The sequence below is a fragment of the Acomys russatus genome, chromosome 19 (assembly GCF_903995435.1).
Source record: "Acomys russatus chromosome 19, mAcoRus1.1, whole genome shotgun sequence".
Classification (NCBI taxonomy): domain Eukaryota; kingdom Metazoa; phylum Chordata; class Mammalia; order Rodentia; family Muridae; genus Acomys; species Acomys russatus.
The window spans coordinates 52850169-52868384 of record NC_067155.1 but is presented as its reverse complement, the minus strand read 5'-3'; the positions used below and the strand labels follow the sequence as shown (position 1 = coordinate 52868384).

The 18216-nt window shown below is 48.5% G+C and overlaps 1 protein-coding gene and 1 non-coding gene across 2 annotated transcripts; one reads left to right on the top strand and one right to left on the bottom strand.

The window, feature by feature from the left end:
• Positions 1–276: 276 nt before the first annotated feature.
• Diablo (diablo IAP-binding mitochondrial protein) lies at positions 277–12094 on the bottom strand. The gene is made up of 6 exons (XM_051161504.1): positions 11958–12094; positions 11144–11270; positions 7427–7558; positions 5483–5593; positions 5292–5388; positions 277–1008 (listed from the first exon to the last, which is right to left on the bottom strand). The coding sequence occupies exons 1-6, from the start codon at positions 12056–12058 to the stop codon at positions 812–814; spliced, it is 765 nt and encodes a 254-aa protein (XP_051017461.1). The 5' UTR covers positions 12059–12094; the 3' UTR covers positions 277–811.
• Positions 5804–5928, top strand: LOC127204049 (small Cajal body-specific RNA 20). Its single transcript, XR_007832405.1, has one exon. It is a non-coding gene; the product is annotated as a small Cajal body-specific RNA 20 (non-coding RNA).
• Positions 12095–18216: the final 6122 nt, after the last annotated feature.

The window sequence follows — 18216 nt, the reverse complement described above, 5'->3', positions numbered from 1 at the left end:
CCTGGAGAAACAGAATCCTGAACACTGGTCCCTGCTGGCCAGCAGGAATCATCTCTTCCTTTTTAAAGCCACCAGCCTTATTTTATTAAAAGTGCTTAGACATGGCAAACCATGTGCTGATGGGAGTGTCTGCTGCCAGGAGGCCTTAGGGGAACCCTAGGGCCCCTACAACTCCCACCACCTAGGCAGTGAAGGAAAGACACTGTATGACAGCCCGAAGACTTTTTTTTTTTAATGCAAACACCAAACTTCTCTTCCTTTGGATACAGCAGAGAAACTCAAAGAAAAGAAGGAGTGAACAAGAAGCACGTGTTAAAGATCCTGTGGGGAGCACCAGTGAGCACTGTTCGTGCTCTGAGTAGCTCCTCAGCTGAGTTGTGCTCATAAACAAAGAAATTTTACAAACCAGACAGGCTCCCCCTTTTCTGTGGAGGAGCAAACACTAAATTATACTTGAAATCTGAGTAATATTTAAAACTGTAGCTAAACAGCTTTTGAACGTAAAAGGTGTGTCAGGAAAGGCCCCTCCTCCTCAGGCCCAGGTTGGTGAGAAGCTCTAGGTGTGAGGTAAAAGGATCAGCAAGGGAGGAGCTGTGCTGAGGGCACCGTGTTGAACCATGCCCAAGGGCTGCGAACCAGGACCATAAAGGCTGAGGCCAGAGAGAAGGGGCCAGGCACAGCTCACAAAAGGCTTATGGACTGACTGGCACAGGAAGAACCTGCTGCCTCTGCAGAGCTGGGTGACACTAGGTGGATGCCATCCATCCGCTTTCCCCACTGAGTGGGTGGGCAGGGCAGTGGGCTCAAGCCCTCAATCTTCACGCAGGTAGGCCTCCTCTTCCTGGTCAGCCCTCTCGTCACCGGCTTCCTGTGTTTTCTGGTGCAGCTCTTGTGTCTGCGTTTCCGCCAGCTTGGTTTCTGCTTTCTGGGAGAGCTGGCGTACCTCCTGCACCTGCGACTTCACCAACTGGATATGATTCCTGGCGGTTATAGAGGCCTGATCTGCTCCTGTCAAAAGATGGACAGTTGCGCTGAGCACCACAGGGAGAAGTGACATGAAGGCCTGAGGTTGCCAGCTCAGCCCTCGTGAGGTTACCTTCCCTGATATCCTGGCTTCTGAGTTTAGGTCTGCATCTTACTTCTTTTGAGGAGATGGGGTATTAGATGCTGGAGAGATGACCCAGTGGTCAAGATTGCTTGCTGTTCCATGTTAGGTGGCTCACAAGCACTTGTTACTCAGGCTGCAGGGCACTGATACACTGTTCTAGACTCTGGGGGCACCTGTATTACATGCACGTACATGCACAGACACACATTCGCATACCTGATTGCTTAAAAAAAAAAAGGGCAAAAGAACCCTGGGGTATCCCCATACAAGTCATAAAGCACACGCGCACACTCAGGTGGGAGCTACACTTGCATGTCCTGGGGTGTGTGTGCAGCTAGCACTGCATCTTCCTTGCAGCTCTATTTAAAAGTCAAACAAGTGTTAGAAGTTTCTTGCTGCCTTGGGTTCGGCGTGGCATCTGTTGGCCTCATACAATCACACCACAGGTGTGTCAGCGCCTGTTAACTATGTAACAGGGTCTCCTGGCTAGTAGTGATTAGGGTACTCTGGCTTGCCAGGCAAGCCCTCGGGAGAGAAGGGGCACCCACTTCAGCACTGTGGGTGTGCTGCAGGTGTACTCCCCAACTTGTTTCTGTGTGGATGCTGGAGATTTGAACTTGGAGCCTCATGTCTGCACACACATCTCCAGCCTGAGACTTTAGCTTTGAAGATCCTCTACCTCATCCCCCAAATAACCTGGGCTTGGTGTCCATCTCTGAATGTGATTCCAACCATCATCATTAGTCGTCTATGCATTCCTTACCTCAACTTGTTCTGGATTTATGTCAAGATGTATATGGTCTCTAGATGCTATTTATGTTATATTTAGTGTTTGTCTCCTAGGAGACCAAACACCTGTGTACCTAGATCATGTGTTCTGTTGAAATGCTGATCTTTCAACAACAGAATGCAGACTCTTGGGGAACCATCTAGAGTTTAGCTGTGTAATCTGTCAGATGGTGCTCATGTTTAATAGCTATCTTCAAATAGGTTCTCCATTTTACTTCAAGGTGGAGGATGGTGTGTGGGTGGAAGTCAGAGGACAGCTAATGGGAGCCAGTTCTCTTTGTATCACCATTTGGGTCCCAGGGACTTAATTCAGGTGGCCAGGCTTGGTGGCAGTAGCCTTTACCTGAGCCCTGTCTGCCCAATTCCTCCATTTTCTGTGGGGCTGTACAAACTGCAGAGCTCAACAACACACAGCTGGATGTACAGCCGGCTCCTTTGTGGCTCTGATTTGCGTGCTTTGGAGGGAAGTACAAGGCAGGGAGCTTGACTTGTAAGCCCAGGATTTATACACCTGATCCCTAAGCCAAGAGCTACGGAGCTTTTCAAGATCTTTCTGGATAATAATGATCTCTTCATTTTAAATTCCAAGATCCTTTCCCCTTAAAATTGCTGAAGGGATGATAACACTAGCCCTGCAGTGAGTGGAGGACAGGTGCCACTTGAGAACCGGCCTCTCCTCGGGTGACGTCCTTTGCTGCAATGCCTCACTAGTGACATGTTAGACCACAGCACCTTTAGAGACCGTCACAACCAAAATCCAGTCCAGATTCCCGCTCCCTCCCCAGAGTCATACCCACTCTCATCTGCTTTAGTCTTTTCTGATCTTGCTTAGTTAATCTTACATTCAAATTTGTTTCTTTTGCCTGTTTTGGGCCTGCTTTTCACCAGTTTGTGCTTTTACTGATATTTAGTGGCCGGGTGTTCCTATCGAAGTCAGGACGGCTTGCAGGAGTCTGTTCTCCTTCCACTGACTGTCTTGGGGATCAAACTCGGCATCAGCACCCTTATCTCACCAGCCTCTAAGTTTGCTCTTTGTATAATTTACTGAGTTAAAAGTCTAATTTATTTTTGGTACCTACTCCAGCAAAGACAACCTGCTATTCGTGTATTTACGAGATCCGCTTTACAGGTATGGCAGCCCAGAGCTACTTCGTGGTATCTGTAGTGTGGTGGTAGGGACAGGGTCACACATGGTCCTCCTAACCCCACCCTGAGGTGTGTCATGTGTAGAGGGTAGAACATGGGTGTGTGCTCAACCAGTTCTCCATGTAATTTTGATAGGACCTCTTCCAGAGCCTGATGCCCATTTATTGGCTAGGCTGGCTAGCCAACAGGCTCTAAGGATCCTCCTGTGTCTCTGTTTTCCTAATTCGGAGGTTACAAGTGTGTTCCACCACACGAGGAGTTTTCACGTGGGTGCTGCGGATACAATCCCAGGTCCTCACGATTATGCTGCAGGCATATGTGGCAGCTCCGCAGCCTCAGAGGAGCGACTATAAAGTAGTATTATAAAATCCCTTGGTTCTAAATGTTTTGTTTTGGTTTTTCAAGACACAGTTTCTTGGTATAGCGTTGGCTGTCCTGGACTCACTTTGTAGACCACCTGGCCTCGAACTCACAGACATCCCCCTGCTTCTGCCTCCCAAGCGCTGGGACTAAAGGCGTGCGCCACCACGCCCAGCTGCTCATCCCACTTGTATTGTGTCTGTTTCTCCCTTGTAGCCCGGCTCTCAGTTCTGCTCTGACATTGCTGTTAGCTGCTATGGGTAGCTGTTATTTTTCAGTTTTTCTTTTCATAATTACCCACCTTTCTGTGCTCTATTAATAGTTTCAAGTTTACAACTTTTTCACACTTTGTGTGTGGCATCTGTGCGATGCCAGTGTACAGGTGAAGGTGAAGAGAACACCTTCTGGGAGTCCTCTTTTTACTGTGCCCAGAAATTGAAATTGGGTCATTAGGCTTGGTGGCAAGTGCCTTAACCTGTGTGCCATCTTACTGGTCCTAGAACTATTTTTCTGGCTTTTTAATAGGTTTATTCTCATGAGTACTATTGACCTTGTTCTTACATATTACTTTGTATTTTGTGCGTGTGTGTGGGGGGGGGGCAGAGGCCAACCTTGGGTGTGTGTCTCACTAGACTTCAGGCTCACTAATTGGGCTAGGCCGAGTAGGGAGCCCCAGGGACTCCTCTCCCCAGGATTACATGTGTATGTCCCATGCCTGGCTTTACATGGTGCTGTGGGGTGAACTCAGGCACTATACTAGCTCCACGACCCCTTAGTCAGTATTTTCTTTTTTGTTTTTTTGAGACAGGGTTTCTTTATGTAGCCCCAGCTGACCTGGAACTCTCTCTCTAGACCAGGCTGGCCTTGAACCCATAGAGATTTCATTTTCTGCCTCAACTAACTAAATCTACCATGTTTTCTCTGTCCCCGGTTCTTTTGTGATGTATGAAGCCAGTACCTATTTCTTCTCAAAAGTGCTTTCCTTGTTTTCACTTTTTTACAGTCAAACTTTCCCAAGTTTTAGGAATGGAAGTTTCTCCTTTTAAACTTGGTTCAAGAGCCGGGCGTGGTGGCGTACGCCTTTAATCCCAGCACTCGGGGGGCAGAGGCAGGCGGATCGCTGTGAGTTCGAGGCCAGCCTGGTCTACAAAGTGAGTCCAGGATGGCCAAGGCTACACACAGAGAAGCCCTTTCTCGAAAAACCAAACAAACAAAAAAAACTTGGTTCATGAACTGGAGCCAGATGGAAAAGTCTGCTTAATCAAATATAAGACTTGCTTGTGTGGTGTCCTTTGCTGTAAATAGATGAAATCTGAAATGTTTTATTTTTGCTTGTTTTTGTTTTGGTTTTTTGTTTGTTTGTTTTTTTGAGACAGGGTTTCCCTGTGTAGCCTTGGCTGTCCTGGACTCACTTTGTAGACCAGGCTGGCCTCGAACTCACAGTGATCCGCCTACCTCTGCCTCCCAAGTGCTGGGATTAAAGGCATGCGCCACCACACCCAGCTTAGAAACATTTTAACAGCAGTTTTACTAAACACTTACAGCCCAACTTCTATGAATGCAAATAAAAAGTTAAAGTTTGATGTGGCAGCTCATGTCTGCAGTCCTACTACTTGGGAGCCTGAGACAGGCCTATCTGACAGAGTGAGTCTGAGGCTAGCGAAGGCTACAAACATAGAAATGGGGAAAACCTCTAACCTTGTGGGTCATGACTCCTTTGGGGGTTGCAAATCAGATAGTTACATTATGATTCCTAACAGTAACAAAATTACAATTATGACATAGCATGGTTGGGGTCACAACATGAGGAAGTGTTATCAAAGAGTCACATGATTAGGACAGTTGAAAATTAAAGGTAAAGAACAAAGAGCCGCAGCCCTGTAAGTACCTGTCTGGTAGGCAGCCTCCGCAGCCATCTCTGAAAGGCCAACTGCTGTCATCCACGTGGTTTCCAGCTTCAAGTATTCCTGCTGCTTTGAAGTCATCTGCAGGTTTAGAAAGAGCTCCAGACACCATGAAGGGTTAACACAGTTCCCCTCGTTAACAGTTTAGATGCCATAATGAAGACTGTTAGCTCACCTCAACTCTGGCTCCTATAATCACCTGCCACACTTCATCTTCCTCCTGTGAATTCATTTTCCCAAGTAAACTTGTATATTGCCGATACAGAGACACTAACGTATAAACAGCCTACAAACAGAACAAACGAGTAAAGTAAGTGAAACACACTGAAGGAGTGACTACAAACATTCAGAAAACAAAGTCCTGGAGTGGGAGTGCATAATCTCAACACTCAGGAGGCTATGGCATGAGGATTTCAAGTTCAAGGCCATCCTGGGATAGCGGAGCAAACTTAAGGCCAGCCTGAGCTACACGTTAAGAATGTCTCAAACGTAAATGTATCTTTTGCCGACTGAGTTGTGGAGATCCCTTTCCTCCTCAGCCAGGGCCAGAGGCCAAGATCAGCCATGCGTGTCATGGGTCATTGTCATAAGGACTGCCCTGTGTTCCTGCCTCAGACATTGAGATGAGAGGGGTGGCTAACCCTGGTCACAAGCTCTTGCACAGGTTAGCTCCCAGCTCTGAGGACCCGACATCACCTACCCCTCCTCTCCAGGTTCTTGGGTTTTTGGTTTTTCAAGAGCACTGAGATTAAAGGCATGCACCACCACCTCCTGGCCTTCTCTTTTGGTGCCCTTAAATATTATTTTATGCATTAGTGTTTTGCCTCCATGTGGGTCTGTTGAGGGTGTCGAATCACTGGGAACTGGAGTTTCAGGTAAGTGTGCGCTGCCATGTTGGTGCTGGGAACCTAGCCCAGGTCCTCTGGAAGAACAGCCAAGTGGTTGCTGGGAATTGAACTCAGTTCCACTGGAAGAGCAGACAGTGCCTTTAACAACTGAGCCATCTCTCCAGCCCTACCCCACCCCTTTTTTGTGACATGTTCTCACTATGTCAACTAGGCTTGTCTAGAATTCAGAGATCTGCCTGCCTCCTAAATGTTAAGGTCACACACAGCCTGCCTTTTATTTTATTTTATTGATTTTTTTGAGGCAGGGTTTCTCTGTGTAATCTTGGCTGTCCTCGACTTACTTTGTAAACCAGACTGGCCTTGAACTCGGAGATCCACATGCATCTGCCTCCTGAGTGCTGGGATTAAAGGTGTGTTGTCACCACGCCCGGCTCTGCCTTTTAAATTTTTTGTTAGCATCACAATCTGAGTTCAAGGCCAGCCTGGGCTACACAGCAAGTTCCAGAGCTACACAATGAACTCCCTCTCAAAAAACTAAATAAAAATCTTATTAGCCATTCAGATAGAATACACAATGCAAAGTAACAAGAAAAATGCATAAATGACTTGAGACAGTGTCTTGCTCTGCTGCCCAGGATGGCCCACAGACAATCCTCCTCAAGGGTAGCTAAGACTAGAGCCAGGAACATAGCTTGCTGGCTATTCTTAAGGAGATGTTGAGTACCACAGACCTTCTTTCACCCCTATGGACCAGATGAGCTATTTAAGATTTTTCTACAAAATAAAGGGGGAAGGAATTCCTGAGAAATATAAAGCCTATGTTCCAGGACTCCTTTTTCAGACACGGAGCCTCACAGTTCATACTGGCCTGACCTCACCCTCCTGCCTCTGCCTCTCAAGTGCTGGCTACGTGTGTACACCACCAAGTTCTTGAGAGTAAAAGCAAGACAAGCACTCTATAAATGAGCTATTACAAAAGCCCAGCCCTCAGAAACATTTTTTTAAGGGCCAGACTGTAAATATTTAAGGCTCAAGAGCCTTATGAGCTCTGCTAAAGCTACTTAAACTCTCAATATATACACAAGCCAGGCTAGGTTCCAATAAAATACAAACAGAGCTAATAGACCGGATGCGGTTATGCTTCTTGCAAACTGCTGCGTTAGCAAATCAATGCTTAAGAGGGCAGTGAGGGTTGCAGCTCTGTAGCACCATAAACCTCTGGATTCCATCTCCACACTAAAAAAAGACCATACCAAAGGAAACATACATACCTTAGTATACTCGGTGATTGCTTCAATCAGCGCGTACGTGGTTTGCGACAGAAAGGTAGACGTGCTATCTGTCACCAAAGACACAGCCCTCCTCATCAGTGCTTCGTTACTAAGAGAGTGGGGCTCCGATTTCTGAAAGACAAGCAGTCACTCAACTTCCAACCTGCATAAAGATCAAGGTGAGACCCTGATGGTCTGAGGAGCTGCCCTGATGCGCTTCGTGCTTATGAAGCCGGGCAGCATACGTCTCTGGGGGAAACTTAGGCTCTGGTGGCTTAAGGTGGCACAGGGACATGACCTCAAGGTGACATCTCCCTCACTGTCATTCTCTGCCCAGGAGAACAGAGTACTTTACAGTAACAAGTAGTAACAAATTCACGAAGCTACAATTGACCTGATAACTTGGTGTTAGATGCTGAAACTATGAAGACATTCACCATCCCCAGCACTCTGGAGGCAGAATGAGTTCCAGGACAGCTAAGGATGTTACACAGAGAAACTCTGTCTCAAAAAACCAAATATATAAAAAGACAAGCAGAGGACAAACACCTAGAAAGTGCGTACAGTGAACCGTATGACAAACGAGGCACACACAGGAAACTACCAATCCTGTGCTGAGGTGTTATTAGCAAAAGCCTTCAGAGGTCTGATGTCAATGACCCGAGTCTAACAGGAAACTAGAAGGCGATGCGCAGAAGAGGTGGCATGGTCTTGGAGGCAGGGGAGAGCCAAGTACTCACTAACCTCAGCTATTACATGGAAAACCAGAAGCCACCTGAGTCCTCCATACAATTATGGGAATTCAGTCACTGACTAAAAGCTGACAACCGTAGTGACCCATCGCCTAAATAACTCTTTCTACTCGACAGAGACCTCACTGTGTCAACAGCAAATGCTCTGTGATCTGCTTTGGTTTTGCTGCATGGACTATAAACTCCCCCAAATAACTTAAAAGCAGCATGATATGGCATGTTTTTTGATACATGAATAAATCAAGCATTTCACCACATCTATATTTCATACAGACCTCAAACTGAAGAGCTACACAGAATGACAGCTCTGCTCATAAGAAACTGTTGACATAGCATCTTGAAAACAACAATGCTAACTTTACAATGTGTGTTCACCCATTTCCAGGATGGTATCACTACTTTTTACAATGAAATCCACTCACAGAACAATCATGGTACTTTCCCTAGAAATCACACATCCAGTTAAAAAACCTCAAACAAACCTCCTACGCCAGCACTTTCTCATGTTCCACTGAGCCAACACAGTGTCACACAGATCGTCATCGTCATCAAACATCAAAACATGCATTTATCTAGTAGCCGGAAACAGAAGGGCAGTTGCAGGAAACTCAGAAAGGCTTTACAAGGATGTGACTTGGTATTGAAGAAGCTAGGACCAGAATGGCTAAGGTCCTTGAAGGAAATGAAGGCCTGATTGACATGAGAGAAATGAAACTGGCTAGGGTACTGGAGAACAGGCAGAACTAGATACAAATAGCTCTGCACACATAACAGAGAGTCATGGGAGTTCTGGAGAGCAGACCTATGGCGCAGGAGAGTGACTGCGGCAGCTCTAACAACCAGGGCTTACAAAGCTGTAAACCAAGAGCACCAACCCCACCATTCTCAAAGAAAATGCTGGGGGCTGGCAAGATGACTCAGCTGCTAAGGAGGCCTGGCCAGTCAACCCCTCCTGCAGTTGCCCTGACACCCTCTCCCACCACACAAAATAAATGTAATTTTGTTTGTTTGTTTGTTCCATACTGGGTTTCTCTGTGTAGCCTTGGCTGTCCTGGACTCACTTTGTAGAGCAGGCTGGCTTCGAACTCACGGAGATCTTCCTGCCTTTGCCTCCCGAGTGCTGGGATTATAGGTGTATGCCACCATGCCTGGCTAAATACATGTAATTGTAAAAGGGCTGTCTTGTCATCAAGTTGACTGGCACTCAACTTGAAATGAGATGGGGTTAAAGAGTCTCAGCTGTCAAAAGTGCTTGCAATAAATGGAAACAAAAGGATCAGGAATATTTTGTTGAAGTGAGTTTTTTGGGTTTCTTACCTAACTCTTCTCCATAAACCACATATCCAGTGTTTCCAAAAGACAAAAACAAAACCAAACACCATCACTTGCATATCGGTTGCTCACTGACATTTCCAAAGCCTAACTTTCTTCCAATGGACACCTACTCCTGGGTCCCGGCAAATGCCAATTCAAATGGAAAACAGCTTTCCCCACGCTCCTCTGCTGCCTGCCAGCCTAACTGCCACCCTCTCACCTAGACTGCAACACCAGCCAGGTAGTCCTCCAAGAGAAGCAAAGCCTTAAAACTTACACAAGATCATTATATTCCAAGGTCAAATCCTTTGTGACCTTTAGAATAAAACCCAGAGCTTCACAATGACCCACAAAATCAGCCACAGTGTTGATGCTCCTGATCAGCTCTTCACTCCCCTGCAGCCTGCTTGCTGTGCTTTACAGCACACACAGTGCAGCCTGCTTCTCTCTCCCCAGGCTATACCTAGAGCAGTGCTCTCACCACACTGCGCACTGTCTCTCTTCTCACTACATCAGCTGGCGAGCTCCTCTTCAAGTAGGATCATCTAGCTGGTGGGACTAAGATGGTTGCCAGTGACAGCCAAGCAACCTCCTTACAGTCCCAAGGAAAGCCAATGATGCATTCTCCAGTGCCAGGACAGTTGACAATGACCTCAGTGAAGATTAAACCATAAAAAACAAATCCAGGTGGGCGGCACACACTTGTAATCCCAGCACTCAGGGAGGCATAGGCGATGGATCTCTGTGAGTTCCAGGCCAGCTTGGTCTACAGAGTGAATATAAAACAGCTAAGGCCACATAGAGAAATTTTGTCTTAAAACCCCCTCCCCAACACAAAACCCCACAAACCCCAAAAAGAAGCGGTATATGAATTCCCGGGGAATAACTACCCATCCTCAGAAAAACACAACCATTCCTCCCATTTTAGCCTATTGCCCTCCCCTCAATTATTTTACATTGTATGGGTTTTTCAGGTTTTTTTTTTTTTTTTTCCCTTGAGACAGCATTTGTTTGTGTAATAGCCCTGATTGTCCTGGAACTCCCTTTGCAGACCAGGCTGGCCTCAAATTCACAGAGATCCTGCCTCTGCCTCCCAAGTGCTGGGATTACAGGCATCCATCACCACTGTCCAGTTTACAATGTATTTTTAACCTCTGGATCCCCAAAGGTTGGGAAGCTCATTTGCAAAGTTTATCTCCTTCTATTTTGGCACAAGAATAAAGGTCAGCCAGGCGTGGTGGCACATTCCTTTAATCCCAGCACTAGGGAGGCAGAGGCAGGTGGATCTCTGAGAGTCAGAGGCCAGCCTGGTCTACAACAAAGTGAGTTCCAGGACAGCCAGGGCCATTACACAGAGAAACCCTGTCTTGAAAAACTGAAAGAAAGAAAAAAATAATAAATAAATAAAGGTCTACTTCCCAGTTCAACTGATACATGAGACAATGAAAATGGGAAATTGGTTCAACTCAGAGGATGCTGGTATGGTTCATGCATAGCATCCTGGAAGGAGCCGCTTGTGAAACTATGGCAGCTGGTCTGGTGCTCAGGAACTCACTAAGACCCGGAAGCAGTCTCGGGGGGGTCAAGCCAAGGTCACAGTGTTGTCTCCCTGACCCTTTTACCCTCCAACAGTCACATGACCAGCCCTTACCTGAGCAATAGGGACTGCACACAGTGTCACACCGAATCCAGCCAACATAGTTTTGTGCCATGGTCTTCTCAATTCTGAGAAACAGCGTTTCTTAGGGTTAGCCAAGACAGGCACACGCTGTCCGTACCTGGAAACATTGAGTCAATCTTTAAAAAGCACAAATCAATCTGTAAAAGGCTCTTAGGTAGGTCTGCAGGAGTTGGACCACGCCGGAAACTTAAAGAGGATCTAGCATCGGTCTTCCAAGAAAAGAAAGCACAGGGCGGCCTGCTAAATCCCAGAAAGCAACAGGAGTCAGAGGCCAGCGAGAGCTACGGGCCAATGCGCTCGGGCGCTTTCCACTAGGTGGGAAAGTTGACAAGTTGCCTCAGAGCTGCTCAGAAACTTGACGCGGACATAACACCCTCCAGCCCCCAGGATTTAGCTTTGAACCCCGGGCCTGCGCTCCAGGTGCCTCTAATGGTCGCCGCCAGCAGAGGCCGGGAGCCCCCAGCTGGGGAGCAGCGCTGGCGCCCGGCGCGGGGGTTTCCCGGGACCCGTGCTCTTTAACAACGCGCTGCCAGCGCGGGCCTGCGTCCCAACGTGGTGGCCCGTCCGTCCCTCAGGGTCCCGACTGGAGGCTCAGCGGTGTCATAAAGGCGGCCCCCGGCTAGAGAGAAGACCCGCTCTCCGAGCAGGTCACTGACGCGGGGGAGGGGGGCAGGAGCGGGGAGGAAACGGCGACGGGGGCCCTCCTCCAACTTCCGAGGGAGGCGGGACGCGGCGCCCCGGGCTCCTCTCCGCCGCTCCCCGCCTTCTGCTGCGCCTGCCGTACCTGAACAGGGAGACCACACTCCGGGACAGCCAACTCCTCAGAGACGCCATCCCGCGGCGGACAGACGCCGGACGCACGCGCCGGAAGTGACGCAGCAGCATAGCTAGCAGAAGGGCGAACGCGCCTGGCTCCTCGGAGCCCAGGACCTCATGGTTACGCCCCCCTACTAGAGGACGCAATTGCGATTGGACAGGCGGAATGGGCGGGGCCGGGGCACCAGGAAACGGCTGTAACGGTCGCACCTGGCTTTCAACCGCTCGGACTCGGACGCGGGACCCGGCAGGCCCCAGGGCGCAGGGTGCTGAGCCGGGTCGCGAGCCGTGACGTGGGCAGTGCCTGGGGTCGGGGCGGCGCCGCGCATGGAGAGCGGAATGTGCTCGTCCTGGAGGCGCAGCTCCCGGTCGCGGAGGGGCGGGGCGAGCGCGCTCGGGGCGCTGTCACTTCAGCACCAGGAAGTAGGTGGTCCAGCCGGCCAGCAAAAGCGCCCCGATGAGCACAGTGTAGCTGAGGAGCACGAAGGCGAGCAACTCTCGCAGCAACTGCAGCACGTGGACGGTGGACGAAGCCGGCATCGCCCTGCAGAGACCGGGAGCCTGAGCACACGCAGGGTGCATGCGGCCGGACAGCACTCTTCCAAGGCGAAGGCAGCCCAAAGTGCCGTTGTGCACCACACTAAAAGTGCCTTCCAAAGCAGTAGTTGCCTGCACTTTCTCACTGACAATCTGAGCTCCCAAAAGGAAAGGAACCTGGTCTTTTCCAGTCCTGACTTTGCATCACACTCCAACCCGGCCCCCTCTTCCCACCATCTCTTGCATTTTTAATGCAGCTGCTGCCGCTAATGGGCTGGTGGAACACAGTTTTATTTTCCCTTCACTCAAGCTGCAGCCCTGTCTGTAGGCCCGCCTCGCCCTGGAGGGGAAGCAGAAGACCACCGCTCACATCCTCCGGCATTCTCCTGGCTCAAGCATTGTCGATCGTAGATTTTAAGGAGTTTCGTGTGTGCCCCCAGCATGCTTGCCTAATGGCAGTCAGGATTAAAACTGAAGGGTGCCAAGTGATGAGTATCAACTTGATCCTGTGTTCATACCCTCCCCGCTATATTTTATGCACCCCACCCTTGCTAATTTCACTTCAGATGCTGAGAGTCGTAAGTCAGCCTGTCTTCATCGCTGCCTTGCCTCTCAGCTCCCCTTCCCACTCTTCCCAGTTTACTCACTTGGCAAAGTTTCCAGGACTCTTCCACCGCCACAGCTTCCACAGCTTCTCTCTGGTCTGGTGGAGGTAGACTTGTGCACGCTCCAGCGATCTGGGCCGAGCTGAGAGAGGTCTCCAGGCAGCTGGAACACTCAACAACTAGGTGTGGTCTATCGACCAATGACAACCTCCCTGTGGTTTCTGAGCTCTCAGGGAGCTGCGCACATGCAATCCCAGGCCAGGCGGGGCATTGGCAACCCTGCTGCCCCTCTGCCCGTGTCACCTCCACAGTCTATGGGATGGAGGCATTAGCGGTTTTCAAGGCTCCTGACTCAAATGGGCTGAACAAGTGGCTCACTAGGGGGTATTTCAAGCCCTTTCTTGTCTTGCTTTTCACAGCACCCCAGATGGGCTGTGCTTCCACGACATGGAACACTGAGAGCAGCCTAAGACTGGGACCCGGCAGAACCACTGCACACTCACAACCACGGCACGCCTTACTAACGGAAAAGCTGCTGGTTTCAGGAAGGCGAGTGTGAACATGCATGTGTGCATATGAGAACCACAGATGATAGTCCCAGAGAGCTTGATCCTCATTTATAGAGCTTAGCAGTTTGCAAATTCAGTGCCCAGGCACCTTCCTGGCGTAGGCACTTCCAAGTTCAATGACAAAAGTGAGGCAACAAAAGGAGCCAGCTGGAAAGCGAAGAACACTGTCCTGTTCCCCAATGTAACAATGAAGAAAAAGCAAGCACAAATATACAGTGTATCCTTCTGCTTATACTAGATTATAAAGACTATTTTTTGACCTTTGAAAAAGCAGGCAGTGTGGACGTCAACCCTTTTATAATATCATCATCCAGAAGCTAATGGCTCCTTAATTTAATCAGGATCTCTTATTATCAAATCATTGCCCGGGTGAAGTATGGTTGAAAACAGGGGCAGAACATTAACACACAGCTCAGGAAGAAGCCACTGAATAGTAATTGCTCCCCCAGAGGATGGACATCTGTAGGGGTCCAGTGTCCTGCCTCTTCACAAGAAGTAAAGGATGGCTGAGATGTATACTATCACCCTATACCAGAGTGGCAGACAAAGGCCTCACTACCTTCCTGGCTCTCATACCTCAAATGCATGCCTCAAGGCATTATGTGGTTTATACTTTGTAGCATCTACAAACTTGCTAAACTGCAATAGAGAATGGAAGCTAAGATACAGGACACCAGGGCTCACAAGATGGCTCAGCAGGTAAAGGAACTGGCCATCCAGCCTGACAACCTGAATTTGACCCTCAGGATTCACATGGTGGGAGGAGAAAGTCAATTCTGAAAGCTGTCCTCTAACTTCTGCAAGTGTGACTAAACACACACACACACACACAGACACACAGACACACACACACACACACACCATAATAATAAAGAACTGCAGCATGGCATAAAATCCACATCAATCCATTTATAAACAAGGAGACATTTTACATACTGTCCTTCCCTTCTACTGTCTGACGCAGCATCCTCTATCATATAACTAAATACATCGGATCCTAAAGTACCACTTACAGCCTAGAGACACTTCTATGTCTGCACTCCCATGTCTCACTATCTTGTATATTTTTTTCCCTCGGCTTCAGATACTTAGTCCATTTTGCCGTTTAAAAATTTCTGGATGTTAAAGAAATCTTCAACATCCTTAGCCACCAGGGAAATGCAAATCAAAATGGCTTTGAGATTCCATCTTACACCTGTCAGAATGGTTACAGGGGCTGGAGAGGTGGATTAGTGGTTAGGAGCACTGGCTGTTCTTCAGAGGACCCGGTTCAATTCCCAGCACCCACATGGCAGCTCACAACTATCTGTAACTCTAAGATCTAAGACCCTCACACAGACATACATGTAGGCAAAACACTAATGCACATAACATAAAAATAAATTTAAAAAACCCACAAGTGACAACTCATGCTGGCGAGGGTGTGGAGCAAGGGGAAACACTCCTTCACTGCTAGTGGGAATGCAAACCTGTACAGCCACTTTGGAAGTCATTATGGTGGTTTTCAGAAGATTGGAAATTGATCTACCTCAAGATCCAGCTACACCAGGAGGAAGAGGAGGAGGAGGAAGTCCCAGCCGTATCACTTCTGGGCACATACCCAAAGGACATTCCATCCTACCACAAGGGCACTTGCTCAGTTATGTTCACAGCATCTTTATTTACAATAGCCAGAAACTGGGAGCAACCTCGATATCCCTCAACCAAAGAACGGACATAGAAAATGCAGAACATTTATACAATGGAGTATTAGTTGGATGTTAAAAACAATGACATGAAATTTTCGACCAAATGGATGGAACCGGGGGGGGGGGGGGGGGGCGGGAATCATCCTGAGTGAGATAACATGGTATATAGTCATAAGTGTGTAGAGGAATGCTAATTCAGAACATGGCTGCTCTGGCAGAGATCATATCCAAAGACCTTCTAGGTCTGTGTGGTCCAGCTAGAATACAAACATGCCTTTAATCCAGGAGACAGAGACAAACAGATCTGAGTTCAAGGACAGCCTGGTATAGAGCAAGTTTTGGGTAAAGAAAAGCTTAGGTCCAGGTATGGTGGTGGGAGAAAGGCTTGGAGGAACCAGAGGGGTTGGGGGGAACACACCAGGAGACCATGGCCCACAGAATCTACTAACTGGGACTCATGGGGACTCTCAGAGATCAGAGAGCCTGTAGAGCTCTGACCTAGGTCCTATGTATATGTTATGGCTGAGTAGCTTGGTGCTCTTGTGGGACTCCTAACCAGAAGCAGAGGCTGGCCCTGACTCTTGCCTGCTTGTGGGACCCTGTTCCTCCTACTGCTTGCCAGGTCCAGCCTTGGTATGGTGGTATGTGCCAGGTCTTACTATAGCTTGTTAAGCTGTGTTTGGGTGATGTCTCTGGGAGGCCTGCTCTGTTCTGAGGGGAGGGGAAGATGGATCTCAGGGAGAGAAGGGAGGAGGCGACACTGGTGGGAGAGGAGAAAGGGGAAACTCAGGGGTGTAATAATGAGAGAATAACAAATGTTCTGGGTCTGTAGATCCTCGCACTTGGTAGTTTGAGGCAGAAGGACTGATTTCAAGGCCAGCCTGAGCTACATATGGAGACCTTGTCTCAACAACGGAAGTATTTTTGCTTGAATTCAACAGACATTTTCCTCCTAGGATCAAGCTAGCAGGGCCCTTTTCTTTTTCTTCATGTGGTTCTGAGGATTAGGCCCAAGCCATGTGCGAGCTAAACAGCATTTTTGGACAGAGTCTCACTATACAGCCCCAGATGGCTTTGAACCCTCGATCTTTCTGCTTCAGCCTGATGTGGCAGTAAAGATGTGGCCAGCTTCTAGCTAGCCTTTTATGTACAACTGGGGACAAAGCAGAGCTGGAGTGGAATAGAGTTCACATGGAGGCTAGTCTTTCCTAGTTCTCGAGAAATGTTCCATTTTAACCCTCACTCCCTTGACCACTTCTCTCTTGCTCTACTATCAGTCCAGTTAACGTACCTAGATTTTGGCTTTCAGGCAACAGAAGAATGTGCCAATTAACACACAAAAATAGCATCTATGTAGAGGTCTTTAATTGGGACAGCTGGGGTAGCAGAATGGTTCTCAAATAGACACAACAAAAGTCCAGGCATGGTGTAAGCAATCCACCCTCTCTAAGGACAAGTGTCCCATCCCCACACTCTTTCTCAGTTAGAGCGTGCTCTTACAGACAGACAGAGGCAGCTCTTACAGACAGAGGCAGCTCTTACAGACAGACAGGGGCAGCTCTTACAGACAGAGGCAGCTCTTACAGACAGGGGCAGCTTTGAGTGCTAAGAGAACTTACACCAAAGGGCATAATATATGATCACCACCCCTTTCTATTTATATAAAAAGCAAGTGTGTGGTTTTAAAAAGGGTCTTCTGCTGGGTACATTTTTAGAAGCTGACCTTGCTATGCTCTGAGAAAGCAAATATAGCTCAGAAACAACTGAGTATCTGTTCACTGGACAAACACCCCCACGAAGGAGACTTGAGCAGACTTGAACCAAATCCCAGGAGTGGAAAACACAGGACGAGGTGGATTGCAGTCTCTGGCAGCTGAGACTAGCCACTGCTGGGGATCCAAGGTAAAAACTAATCTCCCTGGAGTAATGAGAATCTGAAAAAGAATTTCTAAGCCAAGAATGTTTTCCCATCTGAGAACGGCCCCCATTCCTCGCCCGTAACTCCAAATGCTGAATCTCAAGGCTAAATTAACTCCATAAGAAACAAACATTATCGCTGCCACCCTTTATTCTAAGTTCTTTTTAAATACACCATCCCTTTCCCTTGTAAGTGCAGAATATTGTTCCTAACTCTACGTGAATGGAGTGAGAGGAGAACTAGTAACCATAGAAACCACACCTGGGATGGGACTGGGCAATGCTGAGGCAGGCTAGCTGTTTTGGAGCCTTGGGTGGTGACAGAAAAGCTGTCAATTTGGTCCCTACTTGGAGCCCTTAACTCCTCCAGATGCTGAGATGATCAGGAGGCAGGCAGAAACACGCGTGGGCGCCCAGCTTTGCCATCGTGCCTGCTCTTGGCCAGGGTTCACATCTGAAGCACTGGTGGCACCTGCTGATGAGGGACTGAGACTGACCCAACTGGCTTTGGCCAACCAGACCAGGGACTGATCGGCGAAGGAGATGTGTGAAGCTGAGCACAGCCAGAGGGCTAGAGAGCTGCAGGTGGCAGTAACCATGCAGACAGAACCGCATGACAGTGAAAAAACTTAAGAGCTGCCACTGCGCATAGTGGACCAGCTGGATGCCTGGCCCACAATGGACACGGAAGAAAACAGGACCCCAGCAGTGGCATCTACATTGGCGAGCCTTGGAGTTAAGAGCGTGCACACTCAAAAGAGCCTTCACATGGTTGGTCAGTCTGCAGAAGCTGCCTGGTGGTCGTCTCACTCGTCATCAGGCCCTTTGTGGGCAGAGAGCCTACCAGTAAGTCAGACAGCGGAGACTTGGTCACATCATGAGGCTCCTTCTTCAAGCTTCTCAGTTTTTCA

What these genes read in the sequence shown, in the direction of transcription:
- Diablo (XM_051161504.1), bottom strand. Translation starts at nt 12,058, where the DNA reads ATGCTGCTGCGTCACTTCCGGCGCGTGCGTCCGGCGTCTGTCCGCCGC. An exon ending in TTATAGGAGCCAGAGTTGAG is followed by an intron (nt 5,389 to 5,482) that starts GTGAGCTAACAG and finishes CTAAACCTGCAG; the next exon opens with ATGACTTCAAAGCAGCAGGA. An exon ending in GGAGGCTGCCTACCAGACAG is followed by an intron (nt 1,009 to 5,291) that starts GTACTTACAGGG and finishes ATCTTTTGACAG; the next exon opens with GAGCAGATCAGGCCTCTATA.